This window comes from Enoplosus armatus, chromosome 3 (genome assembly GCF_043641665.1).
Source record: "Enoplosus armatus isolate fEnoArm2 chromosome 3, fEnoArm2.hap1, whole genome shotgun sequence".
NCBI lineage: Eukaryota > Metazoa > Chordata > Actinopteri > Centrarchiformes > Enoplosidae > Enoplosus > Enoplosus armatus.
The window spans coordinates 28,334,559-28,361,670 of record NC_092182.1 but is presented as its reverse complement, the minus strand read 5'-3'; the positions used below and the strand labels follow the sequence as shown (position 1 = coordinate 28,361,670).

The window sequence follows — 27,112 nt, the reverse complement described above, 5'->3', positions numbered from 1 at the left end:
ACACGCGGTCTGCACACGGCACCACACACACAGACACACACACACATCCACACATCCTGCTGCATTCATCCACCATCGGAAATTAAGTTTAAAAATACTTAAATGAACAAATATAAAAATGTTATTTTTTGACACACACTATTTACAAACTGAAATAAAATGATATGTTTAATTATTTCATAAAATCATCATCTCGTTGTTTCTCAGTTGTATTGTGATTATCTGATAACGTGTCCTGTGCTGCCTGTTTGAATTCATGAAGGTGTTTGTTTTTAAACTTGAATTTGAGACATTTGACGTTTATATAGATATCTGATTTGATTTGTGTTGTTTGCCATTGGTGCTTTACCTATTTGTGTAGCTACATAATCGTCCTGTCTATTCTTTGACCTTTGTTCAGCTTTGTTGTCTTTGTTCTTAGCTGTTATGTCTGGTTCTGTGTGTAACATTGAGAGCAATGAAAAAAACGGAGTCAAGCTCTTTTTTATGAACACGCATTTCACCGTAAGATTAAACAACATTTTTCAATAACGGGAATTATTCTGGCTTTACAGCCGATATGGTGTCATTACGATAATTTCACTTGCACCTCCCAGTCAAAATAAGCAAAAAAGTCCATGCGGACATTTTTTTTATATAATATGATCATGAAAAAATCCTGGCTGTAAAGCGCAACGTCTCAGCTTTCAGAAACCGTTGGAATCTTTCCGATAGCGCAAAACCATGACGTAATTATGGTAATCCAAAGTGCGCTTGCGCAAACGTGTCTCCGACGTCACACTCGGTGTTAAAGGGTTAAGTGTTTTGTCTCACCAAATCCACCCAAGCACAACTACCACTGAAAATCAGACACAACCCATGTGGAGCCCTGGTCCATCTGCATCTATGTGGAGAAAACATAGCAAAGGGAAGTGCTTCCCAAATACAAGCACACCGCCCTCTAGTTTCACCGGCTTTGGGGATTTCTCTTCTTCTGTCTGAAACTTAAATAAAAAAATACACTTTTTTTTCACAAACAGTGAATGCAGTCACAGCGAGGAGGGCGGGCTTCACAGCAAGCAGCAGGAGGTTTATGGATTACTGATTACTGAGTGAGATATGAAAACTGCCAAAGGTCACAGCGGGCTACAAGGCCACAGACAGAAACAAAAGACCACAACAGAATATACAAACAACCTTCAACAGCACACCTGTCCAGCTGCATGAAGAGGTTGGGACCTCTGTGTAAAGAACCGAGAACCAGACACCTTCAACTGAACCAAAGATTAAGACGAAGAGTTAACCAGGAACTAAACACCTCAACAAACACAGTGAGTTTCAGTATGATAACTTGAGATGAGTTCGTCAGCTCAGTGCAAATCTGTGATAACAGACACAAAAACTGGGTGATGTAGTAAATACTCTGCTGGTTCCTTCTGTTTCTGTTCTGTTGGTTCTTCTGCCACATCCATTCAAACAGGTGTTCAGATTTCAGTTTCCATTTGGAAGCCTGTAGACCAGTTTGCTCCCAAGTAGACCTGGCTCCAGAATACTGCAGGCTGCTCCTGAATGCAGCAGGTTCCAGGGACAGTTATGAAGCACACCTGAACAGTTGTCAGGTATGGGGGGCAAAGAGACACAGGACTGAAGACCACCATCAGCACAGTTAATTCTGAACACTGTGCGGTGGATACCAGCCTTTAGCAGTCTGGTCTATCATGTGCAGCTTTGTTGATGCTTCTTTTGATTCTCCTCCAGGTTTCACTCTGTTGGTTCTCTTGTTTTCCTGCTGTTTCTCCTGCTGGTTCTTCTGTTGGTTCTCCTGCTGGATCTACTGGTGAGTGGCCATGCTGGGAAGAACAAGAACCTTCAATGGACATTGCAGGTTTGAGATCCACCAGTGCCGTGGCTCCCTCTCGTCCTCTCCCCCTCCCCCGCCCCCTGAGCTCCCCAGACTCCATTACCCAGCAGACAGCGGGAGCAGGAAGTACAGGACAGGGCAGGAGGCGGGACGGATGGGCTCGGTTCAGATCAACCACATCTTAAAGGTGAGAAATGAGTGTCATTCGAGGTGTCAGTCAACCAGTCAAATCACCAATCTGTCTGTCTGTCTTCTGTTGCCAGGCCAACGAATACAGCTACACCCTTCCCAGAGGCCCTGCCTCCCATGGTGTCCTGAGTTTCCATAGTAACATGTTGCCATCCAACCACCCTTGCGAGGACCGTCGGAGCAGCGCCACCTGCCTTCTGGGCCGTGGCGGTGTGCTATTCGGCGTGTTTGACGGCCACGCGGGGTCGGTGTGCGCTCACGCTGTCAGCCAGAGGCTCTTCTACTACATTGCCGTGGCAACGCTGCCACTGACGTCGCTGGCAGAGCTTGAACGGGCGGTGGAGGAGGAACGAGCTGTACCACCGCTGCTAGAGTGGCACAAACACCCCCAAGACCACAGCTGCACCGATGGAGGAGTGAATTCCTTCCACAGCCTCCGAAACTACTGGCAGGAGAGGCTGGAGGACAAAGACGAAGAGGAGGAGGAGGAGGTAACTAGGCATCCAGACATTTCGGAGAATCAAATCAATAAAACAGACTAGAGTCTCCACTGGTCCAAAATTATGGACCCAAAAATTGACCAATGGAAAACCTGCCTGAACCTGGTATGAATTCATAAAAAAGGAGACCTGATCCGAAAGGGACCCACCAGACCTGATTAGAGTAAATATAATTTGGACACGGCCTGACTCAGGTCCTGGGTCGGGTCTTGGCTACTAGGATCCAGGTGGACCTCTGAAGACTTAAGACCCTAACCCTAAGTAAACAACAGAGTTCAGAAAATCTGACCATCAAATCTGTGTGAAGCCTGACATCTGGTGGTGGAAGCAGGTACTGACCCGTCCTGCTGCTATTGGCTGATCTCTGGTACCAGGTGAGAGCAGGAGGACATGTCAGACCTCAGTTGGTCTTGGCCAGACAGTCTCTCTCTGGTCAGATAGTTTTGGTTTGATGTGTCCAGGTTTGGAGATATCGATCTCTGCCATGTAGTTTAGTTTGTATTTAAATATTTAAAACATTCAACATCTCTGGAACTATTTCAGGAGAAAATTGTTCCTTCAGCTGCTTTTGGACAGAAAAGGGATCTAATTTCTTCATATTTAGAAAACTTATATTTAGGATGCTAGATTGAAATGAAAGCCTCATTGATCAGTACTGTCAGAAGAGGAGCTTCTGTTTGCTGCAGTTTGTTCAGGCTTCATTCTAGATTCAAGTTGGACGTCCTGAGTCCTGATCCATCAGTTTCTCTGACAGGAAGTGAACGCAGCTTTAAAGCTTTCACATGATGTGATGTCATTGTCTTTCTCCTCTGTGATTGGCTGCAGGACGGCGGCAGGGTGACATCAGCGATGGTCAGCGCTTTCCGTCGTCTTGACTACGACCTTTCTGTGGAGGCCCAGGTCCATCTGTCCATGTCCTCACCCAGGTCCTCATTCTGTAGTGTGTTTAATTTACTAGCTAAAGGGCAGGTTGGCATTTTTACAGTCTGAATAAAACACTAACATTTCCATGTAAAGAGCTGTTGGTGTGTGTATAATCATCCCACCTGTAGATTCTGGCTGGGAAGTGATCCCTTCATAACACAACTACACTGAAAGAGATCGAGGACAAAATCCACAAAAATATGAGCAACAGTTACCTGTAACCTAGTCTAAGTTCTGCCTTGTTTTCGCTGTGTTTTACCAACCAGAATGTTTCAGATATTTGTCATTGAAGAGGTGACACCGGGACAAGGAGGTCATCTTTACGTTATGTTTGGTAACAGAGTTTAGTTCAGCCCACTGCTGGAAATTTTACATGATTTTGAAAATACCAACGGTATCTGAATGTTCCTGAGAAATGTAATTAAACGTTCTCCCCAACACTGAACACAATCTACAGTTTATAGAACAAATGCAGAACAAACACATTTCTGTTGTTCTGAATCAGAACATCATCTGTCCATTGATAACAAAGTGTTTAAACACACGTCCTGAGTTACTGTCGTGTTACAACCCATCAGCAGGACCTGAACTTGGATTTAGTATCACCTCCTGATCAGAGACCACGTTTAGGTTCAGGAACTCATCCTCAAAGTGGGGGCAGAACAGAGGAAACAAAAGCAGAACCAGAGACAATGGATCCACCCAGTGTTTGAATTACATCCTGGCTTTTGAAGGAGTCCTATTATTCAGGGTGGAGGGTGGGAGGGTACTGTACACATGCACATGCATACATGAATGCACCCGCCTACGTGCAAAATTATACTATCAATACATTTCAATTCACACAGAGAATATTTAGCCTGGGACAGCAAAGACACAGAACAGTTATTCATGTTGCAATGTTTTTTTTAATTGCTTTCCACTGGCATGAACTCTTTTCAGCTTTTGAAGGGGGGCATGAAAGAAAAAGTTTGAGAACCGCTGGTGTAATGGAAGATGCCTACAGTCCGTCTCAATCCAGTATCTTATGAATTATGTTCATATTGGATGATTCTGTGTTTGTTTTACATCCAGTGCCAATGTTTAGTGCCACCACAGGAAGTAGTGTGTCCATTATGTTGAGAGGTGGACAATAAAGACAGACAGTAACTCTGAAAGATTAAGTTTTCTTTGGCTGCTTTCAACTTTAGTCACTAGGTAGTCTCACATAGCCAGAGGTATCTCTACACCACAGAGAAAGGTCTGGCTCAAACCATCATCATTCTGGGATTTTCTTTACACAAATCACAATCGTCTTAGGTGGCACTAAGCCCTGGCAGACTTATACCAACATACAACATACATATAACATACATCCTGTGAGTCAGACTAGTCACCGGGTGAATTCTCTCTCTGTCCACAGACGGGTGCTTTTCCCTGGGGAGGCGTTGTCTCTTTCCTCCCCCCTCCGGGTGGCAATGTCCGGCTGCACGGCCTGCGTCGCCCGCGTCTCCAATGGGGTCCTGCATGTGGCCAACCTGGGTGACAGCCGGGCCGTCCTCGGTGTCCAGGAGCCGGATAGGCGCTGGTCAGCGGTCAGCCTTACCAACGACCACAATGCACAGAACCCAGATGAGCTGCAAAGAATTCTGGGAGAACACCCACAGTCAGAATGGAGGACGGTGATCCGCCACGACCGCCTGCTCGGTCTGCTGTTGCCCTTTAGGGCGTTTGGCAATGTCTGCTTCAAATGGAGCCCAGAGATGCTGAGTCGAGTCTATGAAACACGACCAGATGTCCTGTCTGCGGTCGGCGAGGCGGTCCGGACACCGCCACCACCGCACTACCTGACCCCGCCATATCTGACCGCCCAGCCGGAGGTCACACGACACTGCATCAGACCTGCTGACAAGTTCCTGGTCCTGGCGACTGACGGACTCTGGGAGCTGATGCACCGACAGGCAGTCGTCCAGCTGGTGGGGGAACAACTGACAGGTCAGAGAACTAAGATCCTCACTAAGACTAACATTTGAGCTGAGCCTAAACTGGACTGCACACACTGTGTTTTATCACACTGAAATGATAAAGTCTGAATCACAGGACAGCTAGAATAAATATATTTAAAATCTGGATCTGTTTATTTGTAGGCAGTTTGGCATTTATTCCAGTGGATGGAGGAGCAGCAGGAAAAGGTTTTACCACCTGAGAAGTGCATTTTAGTTTGTGGGATAGTGAGGAGGTCTGACTACTGAGACGTTAGACCACCTGAAGGAACACAGTGTTCTCAGGTTTGGGCCATGTCCTGTTGTATTTGTTAGGAGCTATTTGGTCAAATGTATCCTGTGGATGTGAATCAGGTTTCAGAGCCGAACCGAGGATGGAGCCCTGAGGGACTCCACACCTCACAGCATGTAGGTGAATTGTTATCATTAAGATGACCTGATTAACTGACATATGTTGGTTATAATATGTACATGTGATATTGTATGACAGTTTCAGTTTAGGTTCTAAGCACTGAATAGAGAGGAGATGTCAGTTTAAGTGATAGAGCTGAGAGCAGTTGAATTGAAGTGCAAACAGCACTGAACTGAAAAGCACTGAAAGCAGTTGAACTGTCAGTGTAAGTGTAAACTGTTAATATGGTTTGTTGTTGTACAGGCCTTCAGCAACAGAGACCAATAATTCCTGGCGCAGACATGACGCTGGGCAGCCTACAGCGCCTCCTGCTGGAGAGGAGGGGGCGGGTTCTGTCAGTGCTGGAAGACCAGAACGCTGGCACCCACCTGCTCCGCCACGCCCTGGGGGACGATGGGTACGGAGCAGTGGCACCAAACCGTCTGGCCAAGATGCTGAGCCTGCCGGCAGAGCTGGCCAGGAGGTACCGTGATGACATTACCATCACTGTCATCCACCTGAATGAGCCCGACCTGTAATCAGGAGGTTACTTGCTCATTAATCAGGCAGGTTACAAATAAGTAACTTGTGTTTTTACTCTAAACTGTGAAATGTTCATCTCACCTCTACTTCTGTTGGTCTTTGTCATTGGATTTAAATAAAAATAAACTTTGGATTCAGATGTTGTTGTTGTTTTTCCTCCAAATTATGGTGTTTCTATTATTTTGTCTTACCTATTTATATCAAGGAGGGTAGGCTGAATAAAACTTTATTATAACCTTCATGAAGGAGGATATATTTCAGGACTGTTGGATTAGACTGAACCATTTTTAGCAGGTGTTCCTAATAAACTGGACACTGAGTGTATATATATATTCACCTGTTCTAAACATGGCTGTGCCTCAACTTTCCAGCAGGTCATTGCTCATTAAGCAGCATTGTGATAGTGGGAAACATGGCATCAGAACTAAGTGACAGTGTCAGAAGTCAGAGTGTTATTCTGAGCAAAGAGGGGCTTTCTCAGAGTCAAGTCAAGGCCAGACTAAAGGTTTCTAAGGGGGCAGTGCATGGAACTCTAAAAACGCTTTGCAGAAACGGGATCAGTTGTATCCAAAGCTCGATCAGGCAGACCAACAGTGACCACACCATCAGAAGATCAATACGTCAAGCTTAGTTCCCCGAGAGATAGAAAAGCACCTTCATCACAGATACACAATCTGCTAAATAAAGAAGGCCACACTCCAATCAGCAAAAGTCCTGTCAAAAGAAGGCTGTCTTGTAGTGGTCTCAGAGGACCAGTAGCAGTTTCTAAACCACTTCTCAGAAGGGGAAACAAGGTCAAACTCTTGGGGTGGGCTAAGAAACAGCAGCATTTTACTGTGGATGAAGAAAAGTCCTATTTACTGATGAATCCACAGTCACCTGACCTCAACCCCATTGAACTATTTATGGGGGCACTTGAAGACTCAGAAAGCCAAGCCTTCTGTGACATCATAAGAAGCCCTCTGGAACATTGTCAGGTCATGCTGGGATAACATGGGTCATCAGGTTTGGCACAAAGCTGTGGAGTCCATGCTGTCATTAAAGCAAAAGGGTCAGATAAAAAGCTTGTTTGTATCAAATGTAAATAATTGTAAATAATTATTTCACTGTCAGTTGAAACATAGATCATTGCTGTATTTATTGCTACAGAATTAAATTCGATAAAACTAAATGTCAATCTAAAAGGAAAGCATCCATATTTGTTGACAGAACAGCTTCTGAATGTTTCCCTTTAAACTAACTGTTATACGAACATCAGCACATCAATAAAAAGCTGCAATATTCTGTATTTATTGTTATCGATTATTTCAGATCAGTGAAACTAACGTGTATTAATGGACTTCACTGCTCTGAATGGCAATAAGACATTTCTACTGAAACAATGTGTTTATTTTATTCATTAATTATCTTGTCTACATTTAATGATATCCTGTTTGTTAATACATTTTTTAATAATTCAGATTTTGATAGATTATAAATTGATATATTCAGTATTTCTTATTATTTGTAATTATTTATTAGCCCAAATGTTTTAGGAAAAGTGAAAATGATATAAATATATCTCACATCAAACTGTATTTCGACCCATCACACTCATGTGACTGAATGGAAATTATTATTCTATTGAAAGACTGCTCTGCCTGAATTATTCATGATGCAGATTAAATCACAAATCATGAAGTGAACAATTTTTCTAATGAATGAAGAAAGTTGTTTCTGGTTCTTTTGTTAATCAGACCGACAGTTAACACAGATCCACAGTTTTTAACCAGACGATGAATCATCAGATCAGTCCAATCAGTCAGCCATCGTTGACAGAGTGTGTCGGTCTGAGGTCAGAGGACTCTCAGTGAGGTCAGAGGACTTTCAGTGAGGTAAGAGGACTCGCAGTGAGGTCAGAGGACTCTCAGTGAGGTCAGAGGACTCGCAGTGAGGTCAGAGGACTCGCAGTGGTTGTCAGCAGGTGGATGTTGCAGGTGGATGTTAGCAGGTGGATGTTAGCAGGTAGATGTCAGCAGGTGGATGTTACAGGGGGTTGTTTGAAGGTGGATGTTGCAGGTGGATGTTAGCAGGTAGATGTCAGCAGGTGGATGTTACAGGGGGTTGTTTGAAGGTGGATGTTGCAGGTATATGTCAGCCGGTAGATGTCAGCAGGTGGATGTTGCAGGTGGATGTTACAGGTGGATGTTGCAGGTGGATGTTACAGGTGGATGTCACAGGTAGATGTCAGCAGGTAGATGTCAGCAGGTGGATGTTGCAGGTGGATGTCAGCAGGTAGATGTCAGCAGGTGGATGTTGCAGGTGAATGTCAGCAGGTAGATGTCAGCAGGTGGATGTTGCAGGTGGATGTTATAGGGGGTTGTCAGCAGGTGGATGTTGCAGGTGGATGTTACAGGGGGTCGTTTGAAGGTGGATGTTGCAGGTGGATGTTATAGGGGGTTGTCAGCAGGTGGATGTTGCAGGTGGATGTCAGCAGGTAGATGTCAGCAGGTGGATGTTGCAGGGGGATGTCACAGGTAGATGTCAGCAGGTGGATGTCAGCAGGTGGATGTTACAGGGGGTTGTTCCAGGTGGATGTCACAGGTAGATGTCAGCAGGTGGATGTTGCAGGTGGATGTTATAGGGGGTTGTCAGCAGGTAGATGTCAGCAGGTGGAAGTCACAGGTAGATGTCAGCAGGTGGATGTTGCAGGTGGATGTCAGCAGGTAGATGTCAGCAGGTGGATGTCAGCAGGTGGATGTTACAGGGGGTTGTTCCAGGTGGATGTTACAGGTGGATGTCACAGGTAGATGTCAGCAGGTGGATGTTGCAGGTGGATTTCAGCAGGTAGATGTCAGCAGGTGGATGTCAGCAGGTAGATGTCAGCAGGTGGATGTTGCAGGTGGATGTTATAGGGGGTTGTCAGCAGGTGGATGTTGCAGGTGGATGTTACAGGGGGTCGTTTGAAGGTGGATGTTGCAGGTGGATGTTATAGGGGGTTGTCAGCAGGTGGATGTTGCAGGTGGATGTCAGCAGGTAGATGTCAGCAGGTGGATGTTACAGGTGGATGTTACAGGTGGATGTTGCAGGGGGATGTCACAGGTAGATGTCAGCAGGTGGATGTCAGCAGGTGGATGTTACAGGGGGTTGTTCCAGGTGGATGTCACAGGTAGATGTGAGCAGGTGGATGTTGCAGGTGGATGTTATAGGGGGTTGTCAGCAGGTAGATGTCAGCAGGTGGAAGTCACAGGTGGATGTCACAGGTAGATGTCAGCAGGTGGATGTTGCAGGTGGATTTCAGCAGGTAGATGTCAGCAGGTGGATGTTGCAGGTGGATGACAGCAGGTAGATGTCAGCAGGTGGATGTTGCAGGTGGATGTTATAGGGGGTTGTCAGCAGGTGGATGTTGCAGGTGGATGTTACAGGGGGTCGTTTGAAGGTGGATGTTGCAGGTGGATGTTGCAGGTGGATGTTACAGGTGGATGTCACAGGTAGATGTCAGCAGGTGGATGTTGCAGGTGGATTTCAGCAGGTAGATGTCAGCAGGTGGATGTTGCAGGTGGATGTCAGCAGGTAGATGTCAGCAGGTGGATGTTGCAGGTGGATGTTATAGGGGGTTGTCAGCAGGTGGATGTTGCAGGTGGATGTTACAGGGGGTCGTTTGAAGGTGGATGTTGCAGGTGGATGTTATAGGGGGTTGTCAGCAGGTGGATGTTGCAGGTGGATGTCAGCAGGTAGATGTCAGCAGGTGGATGTCAGCAGGTGGATGTCAGCAGGTGGATGTTACAGGTGGATGTTACAGGTGGATGTTGCAGGGGGATGTCACAGGTAGATGTCAGCAGGTGGATGTCAGCAGGTGGATGTTACAGGGGGTTGTTCCAGGTGGATGTCACAGGTAGATGTGAGCAGGTGGATGTTGCAGGTGGATGTTATAGGGGGTTGTCAGCAGGTAGATGTCAGCAGGTAGATGTCAGCAGGTGGAAGTCACAGGTGGATGTCACAGGTAGATGTCACAGGTAGATGTCAGCAGGTGGATGTTGCAGGTGGATTTCAGCAGGTAGATGTCAGCAGGTGGATGTTGCAGGTGGATGACAGCAGGTAGATGTCAGCAGGTAGATGTCAGCAGGTGGATGTTGCAGGTGGATGTTGCAGGTGGATGTTATAGGGGGTTGTCAGCAGGTGGATGTTGCAGGTGGATGTTACAGGGGGTCGTTTGAAGGTGGATGTTGCAGGTGGATGTTGCAGGTGGATGTTATAGGGGGTTGTCAGCAGGTGGATGTTGCAGGTGGATGTTACAGGTGGATGTTGCAGGGGGATGTCACAGGTGGATGTCAGCAGGTGGATGTCAGCAGGTGGATGTTACAGGGGGTTGTTCCAGGTGGATGTCACAGGTAGATGTCAGCAGGTGGATGTTATAGGGGGTTGTCAGCAGGTGGATGTTGCAGGTGGATGTCAGCAGGTGGATGTTACAGGTGGATGTTGCAGGGGGATGTCACAGGTAGATGTCAGCAGGTGGATGTCAGCAGGTGGATGTTACAGGGGGTTGTTCCAGGTGGATGTCACAGGTAGATGTCAGCAGGTGGATGTTATAGGGGGTTGTCAGCAGGTGGATGTTGCAGGTGGATGTTACAGGGGGTTGTTAGTAGCCTAGTCTGCGCAGGTGCTCTTGGTTTTCTCAGCGCATTTACATTTGAGCCTTTCAGCCTGTTCTCTGGCTTCGGAGTTGATGGTCTGGCCCTACTGTCTCTTTATGAGGTTGTTAAAGGGGTGCTGTGCTGCATCGGCTGTGGAGTGGGTATTATTTCTAGTTGCTCCTCATATTCATCATCCTGTGAATCAGATCCATATTAAAATATTTCCGTTGATACCCGGCTGTTGACGCATAGTCAACTTTATAGCCCCTACAGAATAGATACTCTGGGAACGTAACTCGGCATCCTAAGGTGGTGTAGATTTTGGAAGCCTGTTAGGGCTGTTCTACGACCTGTGTTAGGTCGTAGAACAGCCGTCACTCAGTGTAATATCTGCATTGGGTGGGGGTTATAACATCTAGGAACCACTTCACTACGTTCTCTGGAGTAAACTGCTCTATTCTTTGTGGACTAACTCTGAGTTGGTGATTTAGTAGGCCTACTGATCTGAAGAGAGGGTCAGATTCTCGCGGGACTGTGTTGGAGAACTGTGAGGCATGAGCCTGGTTGTGTTGATCTACAATATCTCCTGTTTGCGAGAGAACAGGAGGGGAACTAACCTTCCTAATTTGATGTTCTGTTGTAGGATGGTGCGAAGGTGATATCAAGCTGTTAGCTAATGTGGGCCAGAGAGGTTCAAATTTAAACATCTCGGGCAGAGGGGTTATCTTTAAAGGCTCATATAGTGGATTTTCTTTCTCAACATATGGTTCTGCATCTAATATTGTAGCCTCACTAAGTCTGTCATCTTCATCATCTACCCCTGAAGCCATGACTATCTCACCACTGTAGGCTAGTTTCTTTAAGCCTGTCTTTCCCTAAGGATAAGCTAGTTACATTAAGCTTTTGTCCTACTCCTAGCTATGGACCTTTTTCTTAACCTGCCCTTCCTTGGCTGTTGACGTATCACAGCGCACTTTGTGACCGGCACCTAGGTTGACGTAGGATACCCTGACGGATTCAGCTACATTGAGGTAAGAGGTGTCTTGCACTTGGTTCCTTTAAGGTCTCCTATTGGCTTTGCATGGTAACAATTTGCTCCCGGCCATCCTCCGCGGCAGCTAATACCTACGGGGCGCCTCACTCCTGCATTTTTCATGACTTAAGTACGGCGTCCCCTTTATTTTTGCCTCTACACCTATAGTTAACAGTCCCTCTGACGTGTTAAACGAGGTTCAGTCCAGTCATATATCTGCGGACCCAGAGTTCCCTTTTAACTCTTCAGAGGTCCCTGTTCAGGCGCCGTGAAGTGGTTCCTAGATGTGAGATGATAACCGATACCCCCACCCAATGTGGATATAACACTGAGTGACGGCTGTTCTATGACCTACCTCTTAGGTTCTACACTGGGCCGCCTCGAAGCCCTAATCCCTAATTTATAATTTAGAGATTAATTTGGGAAATCCTGCATTCAGAGAACTTTAGCTCCAAACATAACAACAGCAGTAATGCTTCAGACAACCGAACTGAACCCATTGAAAATGTCCTTCCATGTTATACATTGCAATATGAACATAGTAACCCTAATTAACATTCACTGATTAAAAAGCCAAATTATGATCTACCGTCGGCACATCTCAATGAGAGTAGCTGTCTTACCTGAGGGAGGCTTCTTAGATGATCTCATAGAGGAGCAACACAGGACTTTGGTTGGAATGTACAAACTACAACCCAGTTTTATTTAACTTTACCAAAAAGAGTAAATGGTGAAAAGATTTATAAAAAGAAGTAAATACAAAATAAAGTAAACAAAAAGCAAAATAGGCAAAAACCAAAAAGGCCGCAAAAAAGCCAAAAATCAAAAAAAAAGAAGAAAAGAAGCCCAAAACGCCTCACCCCCCTCCTCCGGGTGTCGAAGATCCACAAAAGGTCAACCTCTGAACATCATCTTAGCTATTGGATGCCAATATGTGCGGTCACAAAGCACAGTCGTTAGACTTAACTTTCTGCTAACCCACATGATCTGTGAACAAACTGGAGCGACAGGACGTATGTCGTCCTTCACTGCAGGCATGGGGTATCCGTCAGGTACAGAAACCACGGGCTTATTGTTGAACCACAAACTGTCTGGTCCACTGTTAGTTTTCCTGGCAGTTTTAAAGGTGTGAATTCTGGCCCGTATTGGGTCACTTAAAGTTCATCTTGAGTGACAAGATCTCCACGTCAGTTTACTTGAACTTAATTTGAACTGTTACTTGGAAGTGAGGGGGCGGGGGAGGGTATGACTCGGGCACATCACAGGTGGAAACCTTAACAACGCTAACACATTATCTTTCACTCACCTAACAATGTATTAAAGTAGCTACGTGGTTAGTTAGCTAGCTAATGTAGCATGAGTATGAGTGACCTGATGGTTTTCGCAGGAGAGTAAAATATGGGGACGTTGTTCATTTACTTTCCAGCTTTGCATCTCACCAACTAGGTAACGACATGGCGTGAAGTCAGTGCTCAACAGACTCAAAGCATCACTGCAGCATGAAGGGAGGGGATGCTCTGATGCTGATCTTTCAATCTGTTACTGACTGTACTGATAAGATATAAGTTACTACAGCTGGCTAGCTACCTCGCTAGCATCGCAAACAGTGTGATAAGCATGGGTGCCATGCCTGTTGTCAGGGACAGGGTTATATTATACTGAAGAGGGAAAATGATGGGCTCATTGTTTTTAACTGTTTATTAATTAGCTGGACTGCGGACCTCCGTCTGCTCAGCTGTGATGCGCTGCAGACACTGCTGGGAGTGTTCTGAACAATGGAGTCGGAGCACACTCGGCTGGACAAACTATGTCATGACGCCACTTCTGAATTAACACAAGACTCTTCCTGCATTAATGTTCTGTAAAAAAAATGTGTAATAAAAAACAAAACTTGGTCAATTTAATTTGCTGGCCGATAAATCGGTCGGGCTGTATTTTTAATCTGAATTTGATGAATTAACTGTTTATCATACCACAACAATAACGTTGCCACGATGCCACCGGGCCGGAGTGTTTCAGGGGGCCTCACTGATTACTATACAAAAACACTGCTGCTTGGAGTGTTAGCTCTACGGCTAACAGCAGCCACAGTTAGCGGTTACTTTAACAACAGGTAAAGCCCTCTGAATCACAGAGTCAAAGCAGAGCAGCTGGAGGACATCAGACAGCGTGTTTCATGTGTCCTCCATCCTTCAGAATCGATTGTGTCTGTTTTTAATTGTTTTTGCACTTTGATGAGCGAGTGAGTTCATATGTCCGCTTACACAGAGGACGTCAGCTGATGAGTCCTTCAGTGTGGCCCAGGACGCATTCATATACACACTGCTAAAAGAATGTGGACACAAGCAGCCCAGACCACCTCCGAATGTGGTCTGAGCGATCAGATCTCAATGCGTCTTTGGTGTGTTCACACCTGGTATTAGAGCTGTCCACTTGTTAAGACCAGGTCTGAACAGGGTCGTGGAACTGATTCAGTTAAGCTGAGCTGTGAGGAGCAGTAGAGTCTGGCTGAGAGTCTCAGTAACACAGAGGACAGACCGACTCTCACCTTCCTGTACGGAGCCTCCATCGCCTCGATGTCCAGGTCATCTGCCATCCTGCTGCTGGTCTACGCACGCACGCATGCACGTCATATTTACATCACTTCAGAGGACATTAGTGTTCAACCTAAAATTTAATGATTTCCCCATATTGTGACTGTGTAAACATGAGTTACACACACACGCACCAAATGGAGCTCAAATTTTAACCAAATTTCCAGAAAATCATGAAAATAAAACCTGCCTTGCTGCTTGATGGAGATAATTGGCTGGTGGAGCTAATTCTCCAGTCGCTGCCATTAAACCACCACAGAAGAAGAGGAGGACACGACGAGATGACTTATGACTTATTATTGATTAAACTGAAGACCTCCATCCTGATCAAGACTGTAGATTACAGAGTGGCGTTCAACAGGTGGAGAATCACAAACAAAGCCAACTCACTTGGTAGTTTGACTGGTAAACATGGAGGACGCGTTGAGTTCGTAGTTTGACTGGTAAACATGGAGGATGCGTTGAGTTCGTAGTTTGACTGGTAAACATGGAGGACGCGTTGAGTTCGTAGTTTGACTGGTAAACATGGAGGACGCGTTGAGTTCTTAGTTTGACTGGTAAACATGGAGGATGCGTTGAGTTCGTAGTTTGACTGGTAAACATGGAGGACGCGTTGAGTTCTTAGTTTGACTCGTAAACATGGAGGACGCGTTGAGTTCTTAGTTTGACACATAAAACAGGATGATTCGAAGTAAAGAGCTCTAATATGAGTAGCTTCTCTCTGCCAGCGGTGGAGCTCTGATTTATTGATTGAATGTGTATTTTTATTATTTGACTTGTGAGCACTCATGTTTGTGGTCAGACAAGTGAAAACTACATGAAGTGAAACGAATCTGAACTTCAAACTCACTAATAAACTGAAGCCAACCAGCTGCTGCATTCACAGACACATTCAGTCTCTTCATGACGTCCATGTCATTCTTCTTGTTTCTGACTCATGAAAAAACTTTTGGCTGATGTCATCAGTCTCTTTGTGACATCACCACTTTGAGTCACTGGGTGACATCATCCGTCTCTTGTCGGCCCATCAGATGCCGTCCTGCTCCGCTCGTTCTCTGGAGGAAACCCACCTGCTGACGATCACTTCCTGTTGAGAGAAAACATCGTCACTCTGTTTCCTCTTTTGTTTGAACAAACTTTATTAACACAATATATTTCCACACAACATTTATCAGAAGAGTTTCATTTAACAATCGAGATGGAAGATATGATCATGGCTAATTTCTGAAAACACACGTTTTCAAAAGTTAATAACAGTTAATTTAAACCTGAACTGATCAGTCGATCAACAGAAGATTAATCAGCAACTATTGTGATTATCAGTAAAATCATTACTGTTATCCATCGGTCTCTGCTGCCAGTTTCTCCAAATGTGTCAGAGTCTCATGTTTTTTCTGTTTTATCTCAGTAAACTGAATCTTTTTGGGGTATTTAATTGTTTAAATACTGTTTTGTCTTATATTTGTTACTGTGATTCCCATTTCATGCTTCTGTTGTTAGAGATGCAAGATATTAATTCATTTCATTAAAGACAAAGAACCAGGACCCGATAACATCCTCTCATTAAACTCTGCATTATCAATTGTCAAGTTTCATCCAAATGGAGCTCAAAGATCAACTGAACTTCCAGAAAAACATCCAAATAAGACATGACCTGCTGCTTGTTTCTGTGTGAACATGAGTTCACTGGTTGATGGAGATAAACAGCTGGTGGAGCTGATAAACAGCTGATGGAGCTAATAAACAGCTGGTGGAGCTAATTCTCCAGTCACTGCCATTAAACCACCATAGAAGAAAAGGAGGACATGACAAGATGACGTCATTAAAGAGCTCCAGTCGAAGCTCAAACAATGGAGAACCATGTGGTGAACATGATGGAAACATGACATTTGTGTTGTGAGGAAGGTTACAGCCTCCTCATCGCTGTTTCCAGCTCTTTCTTCACTTTCAGTCACAGCTTCAAGTCTGTTTCTGGTTTTAACCACAAACAACTGACAGGAAACACTTTCTACACACATTTTTTCTGATTTCTGGTGTTTCCACTCAAGTTTTTTTAAACTCATACTGAAAATATTCATAAAAACAGGGAGGAGGGAAACAAACTGATCAGTTTTCATCAAGATCATCAATTCTCTTTTTACAAAACATGTCCAAAGCAGGGCTGAAACTAACAGTTAATATGCAGATTAATCGAGAGAATAATCTGCATCCTAATCTGGATTGTTTCGTCCATAAAATGGGGTTTCTTGAATTATCAAAACAGCTTCCGATTATTTTTCTGTCGATTGATGATTTGACTACTTTGATTTGCCCCCAGCTGCTGCTTCCTGTTGTCTCTAACTTTGTTACCTGAACCTTCAGTCTGCTCAGACAGACAGGTGAGTCCAGCTCAGCTTCTGATAGGTCGGCTGGATAGATGATGTAACACAACATCAGCTCCTGCAAAACAAACACAGTGAAATAAAAACTCTGAATCAAATCTGACCTGATGGAATCCGACGACTCGTTACCTTGGAGACGTTGGAGGTGATCCTGCTGAGAGCTGCCAGAGAACGCCACGAAAATGGACGCAACACCGAACCCTTGAATGCATCATCAACCCGCTCAATTACCACCGAATAACTACAGGAAGAGGAGAGGGACAATTTGTGACATTAAGAACGATCTGAGAAGTGAGAAATGTTTTCCTGAAAATAAGGAAGCGATAGAGGACAATATTTTAAAATGAACACTGAGAGGAAGTGAGGACATTAGTTGGAAAGTGAGTATTTTTTCTTGAAAAGAGGACAATATTTCTCAAAGGTGAAAACATAATTTGTGAAATTGAGAAACATTTTGGAATTTAGGGGCAATCTCTTGTGAGCAGAAAGGACATTTTTAAGAGATGAAAAAGAGGACAGTTTAGTTAGGACAACTAAAAGTCAGTAAAAGTAAAGACATTTCTTGAAAAGGTGGACGATTTTTTTAATTTGGGGACAATTTGAAAGAGAGGACATTTTTCATGAAAGTCTTTTTGAAAGAGCGACTTTGTTCAACTTCAGTTTGAGGGTTTAGACTTGTTTTACGTTCCTCACAGGTTTAGAATTACAAATGTGTGTGTGTGTGTGTGTGTGTGTGTTACCTGGCGTGGTAGAAAGGTGGGCCTTTCCTGTACAACACTGAAAACACACAGAAAAGTGAATCACATAAAATGTGATATTAACAACAAACAGACTGAATGTTTGTTTCAATTCAGGCTCCGCCTCCTGTGTACGATTGACAGCTGTCAATCATGTCAAACATCATCACAGACACTGGAGAATCATCGAGTCCCAGTTTCCTACTGGTTTCGAACAGATAGGCACACCTTCACAGACCATGCCCCCTGGAGGCGGAGCCTGAAGTGGAACACACCTGTGCGTTTGTGTGTCTTACCGAGGTCGACGCCGTATTTGGCCCCACCCCCTCCTTTAGGGACCCACCCCCTGCTTCGATAGTGCTGATAGGCTGCGAACGAGCTGATGAAGTCGGGCCGCAGGGACCGGAATTTCCTCCACAGCTGGATGATTGACAGCGGCTCCTGACCATTCACAGGAGAGGACATGGATGAGGTCATTGTTAGTTTGACAAAACAAGAAAATAAGACTCAAGTTAAAATGAACATGCACACAAACAGTTACCTGGTGCAGGTAGACAGACAGGCAGCCCAGACTGTAGACCAGGAAGAAGGCCTGTAGGTACAGACAGACAGACAGCTGAAGAAATGCAGTGAAGTGCAGTGTTTATAAACAGAAAACAAGCTGTAAATAATTCAAACTGGTGATGAACATGAACCAGTGTGATGGTTAGTGGGGGTGTTGGTGTGTTACCTCCTCCAGACTGAGCTGCAGGTACTCTGTGAGAGAGACCGGAGTCCGCCGGACCTCCCTAACCCCCCGACACACCTGCAGACACACAGACACACACCGATTATGATTACTACAGTTTGTAACAGATCGTCTGACAGCGACCATGCTGGAAATCAAACAACAAAAACCTTCCAGACATAAAACTGATTGTCGAACAGATTATTGATTGATCGGGTGATCAGCTGTTTGTTGTTTCTTTGTTTACAGACTGTCAGACCAGAGGCCTGTACTACGAAGCAGGATTTGAGGTCAGCGAGTTACCTTCAGGGTTAACCCTGTGTTTTCAGGGTCACGGCGGTGGTTCTCCTCTTACTGGGGTACATCACCATGGTAACTTACGCTGCACACCTAACCTGCTCCTCCAGATAACAGGTCAACTCGTATAACCAATGAACTCTCTTGGAAAACGGCATCACCAATCAGAAGATCCCGTGGAGCTCGGGGTGGATCACGAGGGCCTCTTAGGGGGGGCAGAGTATTCAGAGATCGGCAGAGACCTTTGTCTTTCCCTGACGGTGTTTAATATGAGAGATTTAGATTCTGGTCGGAGGGAATGACTCCTGTTTACTCCTGTGTGCTGATATCATCCTCCAGCAGAGACTGACTGAAGCACTGAAGCCTTGTTCTTGTTGTTCTTAGAAGATATGATAGTAAGCCTACTCACCGCTGTGAACCATGCTTTTATTTTTATGTTTTATTTGCTCCGTGTGAACGCTCGTGGCTGTATTGAAACAGTGGGTTGACTACAGAGTTGATAACGTGATGCGGCTGTTAGTGAAGCCAGATGAGGAGAAGACGTTGTGCTGAACCTGCTGCGTAGTTCAGGCCTTTTCATGAAGGTGCTGCTGCGTTTCATCATGTGGAAAAAAACTAAAACGTTTTCTTCACTTTCTTCCTGCTTTTCTCTTTTGACACTCAAATAATTTATATTAAAAAAATTATCATCAACAACATTAAACATTCAACAAAACATAAAATAAGGTTCAGAATAAAGTTCACTTGTCACTCAATGTTATGTTACTTTTACATTTACATCAAATATCAGAAGTATTGTCATTATATTTATGTAGCTGAACAGAAGTCTTTGAAAGTTTTGAAAGAAGTCCCTGTTTTGACCAGTTCGTCTGTCATCCAAGATCATCAAACATGTAATCATCTGAGTGAGACAGCAACTCAAGTTAACAACAAACAGTCAGATGGTCGTAGTGCCGCCTGAAGACTCACCTCACTGTCAGAGACCATCAGGACAAAACCAGGACCTGGAACCAAAGGATCAGGATCAGGACCAGGTTCAAAGTCGGAGTCAGAGCTGGGGTCAGAGTCCTGGTCTGAGCTGGCATCAGGGTCATGGTCAGGGTTCAGGTCTTGTGGGTTCAACCTGAAATGTAAAAATAAAGAAATATTCACGGGATGTGTTCAACAAACAGTTTTAAAGGACATTTCCGTTTTCACTTAAAATAGTTCCAACGAAATGTGTCTCCAGTGTTCTGTGGATTATCAGGGACTTGTGTCTGAATGTTTTCAATGTTTCAAGTCTGCAAGCAGCACAAACTAAAGTCCATTCAGCTCCATTGTGTTGAGGCAGAAAAAAGACAGAGAATGTGATTTTCTTTTTGTAATTTCGGTGAACTGATTTTTTAAACCTGAATTAGTTTACAGTGAAATTCACCCAGAAACCTCATTAAGTTGTCTTGTATCACTAGAGAACTAACTGCGTACTGACAAGGTGTGAAGATTTAGTTTCTAAGTTGTGTGCTTTCCAATACACAAAGCAGAATTTAAAATTGGCAGATTCTTCAGAGAAGTGTGGTGACAGTGAAGAGAACCACTCTACCTGTAGTTTCTCTTGGACTCCAGCTCGACCTCTGACCCCGGCCTCTTTGTGTGAGGACAGACTCCACCCTCTGGCCCTGGCTCCTCCCCCCGCTGTCCGTTCTCCCCACATCCCACCTCCCTCTTCAAATCCTCCATGTCTACTGGCTGAGACAGTCTGAGCAGGGTTTGATTGACAGCCTCTTCATCCAATCCCTGAGCAGAGAGAGCTGAACTCGCCCACCTGAGGAGCTCGTCATACCTGGAGGAGGAGAGGAGCTTTCCAACCACTATATCTATGTTTCCAACCGAGCCGCCCCACTGTGGTTCAAAAAACATCAACTTCCCAGTACATAGCCCTTATTCATTAATTACTCAATTAATTAATTAATCATTAATCATTGCGTCATAAAAGTTCATAGCTGAATCCAGCTGAATATTTTCCTCGGCGTCGTCACTGGAGGAGATACTAGTGCGCTTGCTCTATGGACCACATGATGCGGAAGCTAAGTGGAAGATCCGGGTAATTTTATACTCAGATGTCAAACTTTTTTGGCTTCATGCGCCACTGAGCAACTTTCATAGCAGTGAACGTGGCCCCACCTCTGACGCTGTATCCAGGTCTCTTTATACATCCATGGTTTGGAGCACGTTCCAGGACCCCACCGCCAACGTCACAGATGACATCACTGAATTCACTGAATCTGTGGGGGATTTAATTTGTAAAACAACTGTACCCACAACTACAGTGAAATCATTTCACAACCAGAAACCGTAGATTACCAGAACCATCCGAGATGCCATAAACACTATCTTCAGCCTACAACCAGGGCTGAAGTCTGGAAACATGGACAATAAAGCAGCAGCCTACAATGTAAGAAGAACAGTAAAGGAGGCAAAAGGGGACAACAGGAAGAAAGTGGAATTACAATTCCAGGAGGGCAATCCCAGAAGCATGTGGTCTAAGAACTATGACAGATCACAAGCTTGCCCCCTCCATATGTCAAGTGCTGATGAATCTCTAGCAGGTGAGTCAAACAACTTTTACGCTCACTTTGAGGCCATCGGCAGCCAACAAGCAAAACAGCTGAAGCAGAGGTTCATGGATGGGTGGGGGCACCTTTCACAGGGGGCCTTCAAACCCGTGAACACCAAGAAAGCAGCAGGACCAGCCGGTATCAGTGGGCGGGTCCTCAAACTATGTGTTCACAGTGATATTCAAACCGTCCCTGGCTTGGTCTGTCATACCCACATGCTTCAAGAAGTCCACCATCATTCCTGTGCACAACAAAACCAGACCAGCCTGCCTGAAGGCGACCACCCAGTGGCACGCAGCTCTGTAGGGATGAAATGCTTATAATGGCCGGTCAAGGACTTCTGTGTGGACTCCACTGTCCCAGCAAGGACTGTCCATTGTTATTCAAATAACAAGCCATGGGTGACAAAGGACATCAAGGCCATCCTTAATGCAAAGAACAGGGCTTTCAAAGCTGGCAAGCTCCTCTCTCCCTTCCTCTTCACCATCTACACCACAGACTTCAGCTACTGCACAGAGACCTGCCATCTTCAGAAGGTTTCTGATGACTCAGCAATAGTTGGATGTATCAGTGAGGGTGATGAGGAGGAGTACAGGGCTGCTGTGGACAACTTTGTCACATGGTGCGAGCAGAACCACCTGCAGCTCAACGTGACAAAGACAAAGGAACTGACTGTTGATCTGAGGAGGACCAAGGCGCCAATGACCCCTGTTTCCATCCAGGGGGTCAGTGTGGACATTGTAGAGGATTACAAGTACCTGGAAGTCCACACTGACAATAAATTGGACTGGGTATAAAACACTAATGCCCTATACAAGAAGGGCCAGAGCCGTCTCTATTTTCTGAGGCGGCTGAGGTCCTTCAACATCTGCCGGACTATGCTGAGGATGTTCTATGAGTCTGTGGTGGCCAGTGCTATCCTCTATGCTGTTGCATGCTGGGGCAGCAGGCTGAGGGTAGCGGACTCCAACAGACTCAACAAACTGATCCGCAAGGCCAGTGACGTTGTTGGGGTGGAGCTGGACTGTGGTGTCAGAGAGGAGGATGTTGTCCAAGCTGCGGGGCATCTTGGACAATGCTTTACATCCTCTCCATGACGTACTGGTCAGACACAAGAGCATCTTCAGTGGGAGACTCATTCCTCCCAAATGTACAACAGAGCGACACAGGAAATTATTCCTGCCTGTGGCCATCAAACTGTTCAACTCCTCCCACTGAGTGTCAGACAGAAACAGACTGGAAATATTCTAAATATACTACCTCACTATTACTTATTCTCAAATGACAGTGCAATACATATATATAGACATACATATACATTCCTGCTGTATATATTTCTAACTTTTATTTTTCACTTAAATATTGTAAATGTGTATATTTTTTATTCTCTATTTCTTATGTTTATATTTTGTACATACTTTCATTTCTAAATTTATGCTGCTTTCTAATCTTGAATGGGACCACCAGTGCTGTAAAACTTACCCCTGGGGATCAATAAAGTAATTCTGATTCTGATTCTGATACTGGGGGACATTATGGGTATCTGCCTGGTACAGAAACAGCACCAAACAGGATCGCAAGGCCCTGCAGGGAGAGGCTCCTTCAGCTGAAAATCACGTGTGTGATGTCATCGCTGGTAAACATGGAAACAGGAAACTTCCTGTCAGTGGAGTCGACCTGCAGGACGTTCTTCTCCACATCAACAGCAGCTTCACATTGAAATACCTGAAACCTGCTCTTGTTTGTTTGTTTGTTTATCTGCTTCACTTTTGAAAGAAACGTCTCCGACTCTGTTTTTTTTATATCAGAGCAGAAAACTTTTCTGTTTGCATCATTTATTCATATCTCACACTGCAACTGTAATTTTTATTCTCTTGTTTTGTCTGTTTTAATTTACTTTGTTTCTTCTATCTTCTAGTTTATTTTACTCTTTTAAAAAATGTGTCTTTATCTTTTTATTGTACCTTGTGTTTGTTGTCTTCATGCCTTTCTGTCTGATCTCGTTGTTGAAAGCAGCTGTACAAATAAACCTGTCTTACTTTGAACATGAGCGCATTTAATTGTGTTTAAGTTACAGTAATAATTTAGCTGAGCTCTGAAACCTGCAGCCGCCGTCATCTTGTGAGGTCATCGCTGCTGATGTCAGCATGACATCACAGCAAGTCAGGCTCAAGTAGGTCAGAAATCTGCATGCACTGTGCAGGACTGGCTCATCTCAAACAAGCCGAATGAGCAAGTCATCATGTGAACAGACAGGATGTGATGTCACTGACCTGGACTGTGAGATGACAGGTAGAAACAAACCTTCGTGTTCTGTAACAGAAACAGAAACCAGCTGACTGCAGTGATCTGCACTGATTGGACCAGACTGATGATGATGTCATGGTGTGGGTGTAAACTCACCCTCCCATTGGTCAGAGATGCTGTGGTCTGGTCTGGCTCTGGACAGGACACCTTTACCAAAATAACCCTGAAACAAAACAAAACCTTCAGCCTGAGATACTAAAACCAGCTTAGTTAATTTAGACCTGGTTTTACATGATGTGGATTAACTCCAACCTTGTTTTACATGACTGACTGGCAGGCACTCTGTGAGCCGCATGGAGAGGACATTGATGGGCTCACAGAGTGCATCACGGACTACATCAACTTCTGTGTGGACTCCACTGTCCCAGCAAGGACTGTTCATTGTTATTCAAATAACAAGCCATGGGTGACAAAGGACATCAAGGCCATACTGAATGCAAAGAAGAGGGTTTCAGAGCTGGCAACAGGGAGGAGGTGAGAACTATCCAGGGGGAACTGAAGGTAAAGATCAGGGAGGCCAAGGAGAAGTACAGGAGGAAGCTGGAGTGGAAACTCCAGCAGAACAACATCAGAGAGGTCTGGAGTGGAATGAGGACCATCACGGGTTACAGGCTGACCAACAACAGAGGAGCTGAAGGCAGTGTGGACCGGGCCAACGAACTGAATCTGTTTTTCAACAGATTTGACTCTGTGGGCTCTGCTCACCGCCCCCCCCCCCCCCCCCACTCTTCTGCTGTCTGCCTCTAACCTTCACCTATTCCACTCCCTCCCCCTCCCCCTCCTGCTCCTCACAGCCCCCCATCCCCCTGTGAGAGCTCTCCTAACACCTCGTTCCCCAGTCCCCAGGCTGACAGCACTCTTCAACCTGACGACTCCACCCCTCCCCCACCGGTCATCTCTACAGTGTGCTTCACTGCTGACCATGTTAGGAGACAGCTGATGAGACTCCACTCCAGCAAGGCGGCGGGCCCTGATGGTGTCAGCCCCAGGGTGTTTAAAGCCTGTGCCCCCCAGCTATGTGGAGTACTTCACCATGTCTTCAACATGAGCCTGAGTCTTCAGAGGGTCCCCGTGCTGTGGAAGACGTCCTGCCTCGTTCCTGTGCCGAAGACGCCGCGTCCCAGTGGCTCCAAGGACTACAGACCCGTGGCACTGACCTCCCACATCATGAAGACCCTGGAGAGACTCGTCCTGGAGCAGCTCCGGCCCTTGGTCAAGCCACACTTGGACCCCCTTCAGTTCGCCTATCAGCCCCAACCTGGAGTTGAGGATGCCATCATCTACCTGCTCAACCACGTCTACGCCCACTTGGATAAGCCAGCGAGCACTGTGAGAGTCATGTTCTTTTTACTTCTCCAGCGCGTTCAACACCATCCGTCCAGCTCTACTGGGTGAGAAGCTGACAGAGATGCAGGTGGATGCCCCCCTCATGTCCTGGATTGTCAACTACCTGACTGGCAGACCACAGTATGTGCGCTTACAACACTGTGTGTCAGACAGAGTGGTCAGCAACACCAGGGCCCCGCAGGGGACTGTCCTCTCTCCCTTCCTCTTCACCATCTACACCACGGACTTCAGCTACTGCACAGAGACCTGCCATCTTCAGAAGGTTTCTGACGACTCAGCAATAGTTGGATATATCAGTAACGGGTGATGAAGAGGAGTACAGGGCTGCTGTGGACAACTTTGTCACATGGTGCGAGCAGAACCACCTGCAGCTCAACGTGACAAAGACAAAGGAACTGACTGTGGATCTGAGGAGGACCAAGGCGCCGATGACCCTTGTTTCCATCCAGGGGGTCATTGTGGAGGATTACAAGTACCTGGGAGTCCACATTGACAATAAACTGGACTGGGTAAAGAACACTAATGCCCTCTACAAGAAGGGCCAGAGCCGTCTCTATTTTCTGAGGCGGCTGAGGTCCTTCAACATCTGCCGGACTATGCTGAGGGTGTTTTATGAGTCTGTGGTGGCCAGTGCTATCCTCTATGCTGTTGCATGCTGGGGCAGCCGGCTGAGGGTGGCGGACTCCAACAAGACTCAACAAACTGATCCGCAAGGCCAGTGACGTTGTGGGGGGTATATTTTTAACTTTTATTTTTCACTTAAATATTGTAAATGTGTATATTTTTATTTTCTATTTCTTGTTTCTATATTTTGTACATACTTTTAGTTCTAAATTTATGCTACCTTCTACTCTTGAATGGGAGCACCGGTACTGTACAATTTCCCCCCGGGGATCAATAAAGTATTTCTGATTCTGATGACGATGATTAACTCAGACCTGGTTTTACATGATGTGGATTGACTCAGACCTGGTTGTGGATCTTCTGGATGTGGTCCGGATGACAGACCAGCACGTGTTGGTTAATGAGCTCCGCCCTGAAGTCGCTCCTCTCCTCAGTGGTGCGGCTCACCGGTAGCGGAGCCTCGTACTCCTCCCGCACCCGTGTGCGTCTCCGGGGAGCCCGAAACTCCGCCTGCATGCTGCCGGGACCGGGTCAGACCGGGTCGAAGCTGTTTTAGTCCTCTGGTCGACCCGGACTGTGTTGATGTTTCTGCTGCTAACTGTTAGTCATCTAGATCATTACCTTATTTTCTAATAGCCCTGTTAGCTTGTTAGCTTGTTAGCTTGTTAGCCTGTTAACAGCTGTTTCAGTTCGTTTTGTTGGTTTCATTCATTCACAACTCTCTGGTCGGTTCGGTTTTTTTTGTCGGACGCTGCGGTGTCACCGAGTCTATGTCCGACTGGAGCTACCGGCCTCCTCTCACGGTTCCTCTTCTTCTTCTTTGGTGGCAGTTGGTATGCACTACATTGCATTACTGCCACCCTCCGGTCCTACTCTCCCTCATTATCCATTCATTTTAAAGCTGTCTTTCCAGTCCAGTCGTCCTTAAAAACCTAAATAAGCACTTCCTCCCTTGAACACAGTCGTCACATCCTAGCACACCTTTAACGTCGGGCTTTAATGTTTAAATCTGTCTCCTGCTGCCCTTCAGTCAATAAACCTGCTGTCAGATCCAGAGGAGCTCCAGTTAGTTCAAATTACTCTTCCAACAGCCAGCTTTTGTTTAATATCAATATTAATGTATTTTTCTGTGTCTTTTTCTGTGTTTTTCTGTGTAGATGATGGCATCCTCCACTCCAAGTCGGGGCATCTTGGACAATGTTTCACATCCTCTCCATGACGTACTGGTCGGACACAAGAGCACCTTCAGTGGGAGACTCATTCCTCCCAAATGCACAACTGAGCGACACAGGAAATCATTCCTGCCTGTGGCCATCAGACTGTTTAACTCCTCTCTCTGAGTGTCAGACACTCAGGAAGAGACTGGAAATCCGTATCTATATCTACCTCACCTGTTCATACACCACCTCACTATTTATTCAAAATGTTTAAGTGCAATACATATATAGTCACACACTTTAGTGCAACACATACATACATATACATTGTT

The 27,112-nt window shown here is 45.5% G+C and overlaps 2 protein-coding genes across 2 annotated transcripts; one reads left to right on the top strand and one right to left on the bottom strand.

Annotated features, from left to right (window-relative positions):
* Positions 1-1,826: 1,826 nt before the first annotated feature.
* On the top strand, positions 1,827-6,365 carry LOC139282984 (pyruvate dehydrogenase [acetyl-transferring]-phosphatase 1, mitochondrial-like). The gene is made up of 5 exons (XM_070902913.1): positions 1,827-2,027; positions 2,104-2,520; positions 3,355-3,455; positions 4,856-5,427; positions 6,091-6,365. The coding sequence occupies exons 1-5, from the start codon at positions 1,827-1,829 to the stop codon at positions 6,363-6,365; spliced, it is 1,566 nt and encodes a 521-aa protein (XP_070759014.1).
* An 8,857-nt stretch (positions 6,366-15,222) lies between these two features.
* tsen2 (TSEN2 tRNA splicing endonuclease subunit) lies at positions 15,223-26,139 on the bottom strand. The gene is made up of 12 exons (XM_070903241.1): positions 25,969-26,139; positions 23,749-23,815; positions 23,619-23,658; positions 20,331-20,570; positions 19,721-19,874; positions 18,458-18,532; positions 18,269-18,319; positions 18,024-18,168; positions 17,731-17,767; positions 17,120-17,231; positions 16,959-17,048; positions 15,223-15,696 (listed from the first exon to the last, which is right to left on the bottom strand). The coding sequence occupies exons 1-12, from the start codon at positions 26,137-26,139 to the stop codon at positions 15,637-15,639; spliced, it is 1,242 nt and encodes a 413-aa protein (XP_070759342.1). The 3' UTR covers positions 15,223-15,636.
* Positions 26,140-27,112: the final 973 nt, after the last annotated feature.